Raw genomic sequence first — 7,294 nt, forward strand, 5'->3', positions numbered from 1 at the left:
CCCTCACACTAAGCATGCTTGTAGCGACAGTGGAGAGGAAAAACTCCCTTTTAACAGTCTTAGTCTTCCAGCTAATGCCAGATGCAGCAGTAAGTGTCTTTTAGAAAGCAATAATACCAAATACTAATAACTCAACTGAAACCAGTGGCTTACTCAGATCATTATACTGTTTAACCAAGTTTGATTTAACTAACTAGATTGGTTGGAAAAATAACCAATCTATTCTTTTGATCTATCCTTCTGACTACAACATTCCTCCAAACCTCCACATCTTGAACACTGAGGCTGTTTAAATGCCTGTTGCGATCTGAACCACTTATTGATGCAATCACATGGTATAGCGGTAGTGAGGCTTTGGATGTCATCGATTTAGACCCCTCCCCTAAATGAATCAAGCCTCGATACGCGCTTCACAGAAACGCCCCCTCCACTACTAGATACGCCTCAGAGCCTCACTAATAACAAATCGTGTTGCACCGATACCAGTATCGGACGGGGCCCCGATACTGCCCTAAAATGGTGGTATCGGTATCGGCGAGTCCCAACAAATAGGGCACCGATACCATTTTGAGAGCCATAAGTTTATTCAACTATTGTCACCCACTCCTGGTAGGCAATAAAAGGTTCTACTGGATTCACTTTGTATTAGATTTTTTCCTGCTTCACAAAGGTAGGCAGCAGGTTGACAAAGCCATGATGGTGATTATTTTACATTATTATGGTATCGGTATCGGCCGATACTGCACAGCCAGGTATCGGGTATCGGTATTGGGGCCAAAAAATGGCATCGGCGCAACACTAATAACAAATCACTACTTTTTCTTATGATTCAGAAGGAGCTGAATGCAGTATTTCCTGAAATCGCCTGCAGCAGAGAAAAGGAGAGCTAATCCAGTTCTGGTAACCAAAACCTAACCCCCGAAGGAGCAACGGATGGCCCAGACTGTTGTTGGCCAAAGGAGTCGCTAGAAGCAGCTGATTTGTGGCTTCCTGGCTGAGATGGAGACTGAGAGGAGCCGGAGAGGAGCTGCTCCATGAGGGCTGTGGCTACCAGCTAACTGCTGTAAATAAGGGGAGCTGTGAGTTATAAAATTAACCCCCCCCTGCAAAGATGCCTTAAAACTCAAACATCCTTCATCCTTTGAATGGACTCTTAAACCCTTCTTCCACTTTATTTGTTTATTTGTGCTTATTTTCAGCAGTTTTTAGTGTTTGTTTAGTTATTAGATATAATGCTGGGTGTAGCTAATAAACTCGTCATCTTTTGTGTTTTTTTTACGCAGTGAAATATTTATCAGTCAGGCTGGATTCACTCTTCTTTCAGTAGCATCCAAATTAACAGAGACATATTTATTGGGTTAGTGATTAATAACTCTGCTGATAGCCATAGTCTATAAAAGACAGCTGAGGTTTTAACAGCCGAGTCCAACCTTTTAGGTAAGAGGCTAGGACCCCTGGTCAGTAAGCAAATTACAGTTATTATCATTCAACTTATAATAATTCATTTGTTTTACCCTTGATTTGAATTACCTAGCAATTAACTTTAACTCCCAGTTCTAGTTATTTAATATATCCAAAATGTTCTGGTAGACTTTAACAACAGAGGTAATTGTTGAGTGTAAAGCGGGTCTATACTCACCATAGTAGGCAGGCGGATGTTGGCTAAACTGCGAATTAAAACCTGACTCAAACCAGACAGCTCCAAGAACAAAGCTTCATTCTTCTCCTCTATCTGCTTATTTTCTTCTTCCATGGTCTTTAGGTTCTTCTCCATTGAAGAAATCTGTTCAGAAAAGATAAAAAAGTATTTTTATGGATCTGGATCAGATTGTCTCTATTATATTTCTAATTAACATGTTTTTCCCAGGCTTGTTAGCTTAGTGGAGCAATAGATGCTGGTTTCGAATATAAAGGTCCTGCTGTGCTCCTCCAATCAAACATACATATACAGGATATATATACATATATATATATATACATATATATATATATATATATATATATATATATATATATATATATATATATGCAGACACGTTTGTCTTGTAGATAAGAAGACGATATAAAGAACCATACCAAACATTGCGGTCTAACAATTGAGGAAATTAGTATTAGAAGTAAATATTAGCAAGATGCTGAGAATAAGCTATGACCAGCTAACTTTTCTGATGTCAACAACCAGATGTTATGGGTGATTTTCTCATCATGGGATATTTCAATTACTAATATGCTGGATTACTTTTAATCTGCGGACCCTTATGGACGAATGAAGTATAAAAATTGAAAATTGGATTTATAAAACGGCTTCTGGATGCCTTCAAAGGTATGTAGCTGTGGCTGCTTTGTTTGTTTACACTTTGACATGCTGCTATATCTGTTTTAATTGTGCTTTGGTGCTCGCTGTGTCTCAACACTTTCCTAAGGAGCAACATAAAGAGCACAAAACAAAATGGCTCTTCTTCAAACATATGTTTCTGTGTGTAGGTATACGTACATCTACATATTTGAAAAAGGTCCATTTCAAAACATATGTTGTTAACATGTAAATGTCTGCACCCTGGGTAAGAGTGAAAAATCAGTTAAATAAATTAAATGCCTTGCTCATGCACTTTAACCTGGTTATTTCTGATTCTGATGACCCTATACAACATCTCTAACTCCAGATTTTATTAAAAGTTGAGGATTTTTTTTTTTTTTGTAGTTGTGCTTGAAGCACTGAGCTCACCTGAGTGTGTAAATTCATCATATCTGCCTCCATCTCTGCGTTGGACTCATTCAGCTCATTGATGTCTTTGTTCAGCTGCTTGATATCTTCATCATTATCCAGAACTGGGTGACAGAAAAACACATAAAGAAAAGCAAAGTCATCACATAATAATACAATAAACTGCAGTTTATCAGGACGCTGAATCTGCCTTAATTGTTTCTTCCAGAAGTATAATCCAAAATAACCCAACAGTTGTTGTGACACTGCCTCCTAAGGCCTAACGTTGATGCCCAGCAGGAAAATAATGGAGAAAATATTAACTTTGCTGATAAAAAAAAAGAACGTAGACTTAAAAAAAGAATTTTTACTTTAAACCAACTTTAGAAGTTTTTTTTTTTACAGCTAAATTTATCAGTATCACATAAACTCTAATTCTGATTTCAACCGATCTTTGTCGTTTAAACTAGTAGCCCTCAAACTGGGATCCCTGGACATCCTTAATTTCTAGATAACAGGTATAGTTGATAAAACTCAGTTTTGAGTTCTGGGCCGTAAATCAATCATCGTTGTCATTACTTACCTACTTGTATCAATATTCTAATAAACTAATAATATCTACATAAATTGATTATTTGATAAGTTTTTATTAAAATTGTTATTTATCTTTGATTTCACTGAAGACTCCTAGATGATTTGCAGAGACATAATTTTCTCTTAACCCCATATAAGACAAAACCTAGTTCTGAAAAGAGCATGAATTTTGTATTTATCTTTGATGTTAATATATTGATGTGTATAATTAACCACAAAAAAACAAAATGTTTTGAATATTCTACTTGAGAGTATTACTGCTGCCACCATCTGTATGAGAGAGGGGAAAAATGGTTGGGGTGGCCACAGGGGGGCCAATGATTGGCTGAGGGTGGCCGTGGTTGATTGGTAATATTCCTGATTACTGGATTCTTTTTTAAAGGAAGTTAAGGAATGTAACTTGTTTGTAGGCTGCTGTTGCAGTGCGTTTCTAAGTTTTTATTTGTTTATTCAGTGTGTAATCCTGTGTCTCATGTAGCTGTTATACTTGTAAACTTGTATCATCAAATACTTATACTATCAGAGGAGGGTCAACCAAATATTAGGACATTGTATAAAGGGATGATGATAATATACCAGGACAGCAATATGACATTGTATAAAATTGTAACTTGGAATATAGCAGGGTGTAATAACGTGGTCAAAAAAAAAAACCCTCACATACCTACAGCAAAAAAATGGCTGACATAGCCCTCGTTCAAGAAACTCACCTCAGTGATGAGAAAGCAGCAAAACTAAGAAGGAAATGTGTTGGATACGAATATCATAGCACATTTTCTTCAAGGAGAAAAGGAGTGAATATTTTAATAAGGAAAATATAGACTGCCAGGTAAATAAACATGTATCTCACAAGGAAGGTAGATGGTTATACTGGATGTAACTTTAAAGGGTCAAAGGATGACTATCGCTAATATTTATGCTCCTAATTCAGTCAACCCAGACTATTTTCATGAAATATGTAACCTAATTAGAAATATGGGGAATAAAAAGATAATTACTGGGGGTGACTTGAAGCAAATGATTTAACTATGGATAAAACGTATCAACCTACTCAAACCAACACTGCTGGTGTTGCAGCGATTGAAGTATTGGCAGAAGAATTGGTTGTATATCAAGATGCATTTCATAGAGGTAGGTTACCTGAAAGTAAGTAAGTAAGAGGCAGACATACTTCAAAGACTATTACACATTATGTGGATGACAAGAAATTGTGACACACCAACGGTTGCCTTTTCACTAGATGCAGAAAAGGCGTTTGATAAAGTGGAGTTCCCTTTTTGTTTTATACCCCAAAAAATTTTACATTGTTGCTGGACTGCTTTTTCTTTTCTTATCACTCTTATTATTATTATTATTATGGCCTTGTTTTATGGTTACTTGTATAGGGAAGACAAAAGAAAAAGCTGGACAGTTGCTAAGTGCACACAGGATGTTTTTCTGATTTATGTTACTGTAACAAGATAATAGGTGCTTTTCTGTATCTGTCTGACAAAAAAAACAACAAAAAAAAAACAATAAAAAAAGAGACGGCTGGCAACCCTATTTGTGACACCATACTGGACCATGTAGAACACAGATTTACCTTCACAATGCCTCAGAAGGGCAAGATTTACGTAAAAAGAGTAAACCTAGACATGAAATTATGTTTTGTTTTTATAAAGTGTTTTTATATATTTTTTTTTTTCATTTTTTGCATTGATATAAATATATTGGTGTGATAACTTAGTATAAGGATGTTTGGTTAATGGCTATTTTGAATTTATAGCCCCCCCTGGAGGAAACTCCACCAGCCACCGCTGCTAAAGACACAAAATAAAAAGCATAAAACATAAAACAGTTTCTGGTTCCTACCGAGTCAGATTGAAAGCTTTGCAGACTCAGAGCATTCCTGTCTTACCATCACTTGCTCTGAACTTGGCTGTTATGAAATCGTCTCCAGGAAGTTTGGTTTTCTTCTTGTTGGCCGGAGCTCTTGGACAACCTGACAGGCTGAAAGAGATCCTTGTCAATCTTTTTAGGGCTTTTTTAGCATTTGTAAGAAGTTTTTTCAGATCCATAAATGTTGTAATTAGTGCATTTAATGACTATGAATTGTGATTTTTGTGTCTTGTGAACAATCTCAGCCATTCTACACATCCAGATGTATTTAGCCGAGACACAAAAACCAACATATTGCACAAAAAGCAGAATACCTGCGGTGGGTCAAGAAACTGCCGTTAGCGTGACCGGAACCATCACAGCCCGGGGTCGGGCAGGTGGGGCCTTCGGTTTTAAAGGCCTTCCAGGAGAAAGGAGTGCCATTAAGGAGACCTTCCCTCTGCCGCTTGGCGGCCAGTGGACAGCCGTAGGCACTGCGGTGGGTGGCGTACTTCCCACTGATGTGTCCCAGACTGTCACAGCCGGGAACGGGACACCTTGAGAGAAGCAGAAATCCCACTTTGAGGATATGGATAATTATCTTAAAAGAAATGAGACCCATAAAGCTAGAGGACCACAGTAGGACACTGAGATGAACATGTTTTTATGTCCTATCAAAGAGCAGTTCATGGGACATTAAAGGTACTTCATATCTTGAAATATTTCTGAACAACGTACCAACTAAAGCTTTTTCATTTTATTCAGTTTCTTGTTTGAAATATGTACTAAATTCCAGACAATCCTACATGTTAGAATAATTTACTCTGCCTTTTCCGTTTTCTTCCTTTATATATATATTTTTTTTATTTCAGGTCATGGTTTAGGGAATATTAATACTGTTGGGATCTGGAGGTCTGTCCATTTTCTCCACCAGAGGGCGTTCTAGATCTCCTGGAGCCGGAGCTGATTGCTACCACCTGTCGCTCATCTGCTCATCAGGGGATCTGTATTTAAGGAGGCAGAGAACGTCTCTCCAGTGCCAGAGTGTTTGCCCTTTAAGGTTAGCAAGCCTGAGCCAACCTGCCTGTCTGAATCTCTGACTCCCTTAAAACCTGAACCTCAACCTGATCCGTTTTCTCCTCTCTGCTTCCCAGGTTGAACCTGCCTGAAAACTAGAAACCCTGAAAAGTTTCTTTGTTGGAAATCTGCCTGTCGGATCTCTGAAGAACCCTGGAGAATCATTCCTGCCAAAGACCTGCCTGCCCGCCCTCTGAAGAATCTAGAAGGGAAACTCAAACCTGTGATCCGCAAACACTCAAACCAAGCTCTGCCTCTGCCAAGCCCTCAGCCTGCCGACAGCCTCTGGACCCTCCTGGTTCCCCCCTTCTGCCGTTCAGCTCAAACTCCTGAACAGGTACAGACCTGCATACTCTCATTCTGCAAATATCCTGGACATCCACTAACTCCTCTGTCCCCCTCTGCAGTGAACCCATTCGTGACCAGTCCTGGATTCTGTTAACCCCTGGATCTGTTTCTTCTCTGTGCTGAATTATCATTTAAATAAACCTTCTAACTTTTCTCCTGCTTCAGTGTGTTCTGCATGTGGGTTAGGAACCTTAAGCCAAACATGACAAATACCTGGATATTAATCCTTAAAACAGCACTCCTGTTCATTGTTTGAGTTGTTAAATCACTAGAAAAATCCATCCTGAAAATGGCAAAATGTGTTTTGGTCCCAAAGGACTGAATAGTTTTAAAACCAGCAGGAGGGTTTATTTCTAAAACCTAACAGTGTTGCTTGAGCTGATGCTCTCACTGAGTCTCATCTGTTTGCTCTCTTTCTTCATTCTTTGTTTCTGACCAAACCTATCCTTTTCCAAGTAGAGAAATTCGTGGTGTGACCCGTCACAGAGGAAAAAGGAGAAGGAAACCCAGAGCAGAAGATTGTCAGAGGGAGGGGCGTCATGCTGGTCAGTCAGTCTCTGACTGCATTAACCACACATCTTGTTACTGTTACTGGGAGTAAAATGGATTCCTTCACCACAGACCTATGTAGAGTCCTCTCCAAATATTTTGCTTTGTAATGAAAGGTTGACAAAAAAGAAAAAAGAAAAATTTGGAAAGGCATTTCCAGGGAAG

At 38.6% G+C, this 7,294-nt stretch overlaps 1 protein-coding gene across 1 annotated transcript in view; it reads right to left on the reverse strand.

The window, feature by feature from the left end:
• LOC107098923 (myelin transcription factor 1-like) overlaps positions 1 to 7,294 on the reverse strand; it is a 39,900-nt gene that overhangs the window by 2,163 nt on the left and 30,443 nt on the right. The window contains exons 17-20 of the mRNA XM_015396814.1: positions 5,491 to 5,712; positions 5,196 to 5,287; positions 2,726 to 2,829; positions 1,640 to 1,783 (exon numbers count right to left, since the gene is read on the reverse strand). Of these exons, the coding sequence (XP_015252300.1) occupies positions 1,640 to 1,783; positions 2,726 to 2,829; positions 5,196 to 5,287; positions 5,491 to 5,712 (562 nt within the window). The remainder of the gene's footprint in view (positions 1 to 1,639; positions 1,784 to 2,725; positions 2,830 to 5,195; positions 5,288 to 5,490; positions 5,713 to 7,294) is intronic.

Source organism: Cyprinodon variegatus, unplaced genomic scaffold (assembly GCF_000732505.1).
Source record: "Cyprinodon variegatus isolate N-32 unplaced genomic scaffold, C_variegatus-1.0 Scaffold822, whole genome shotgun sequence".
NCBI classification, from domain to species: domain Eukaryota; kingdom Metazoa; phylum Chordata; class Actinopteri; order Cyprinodontiformes; family Cyprinodontidae; genus Cyprinodon; species Cyprinodon variegatus.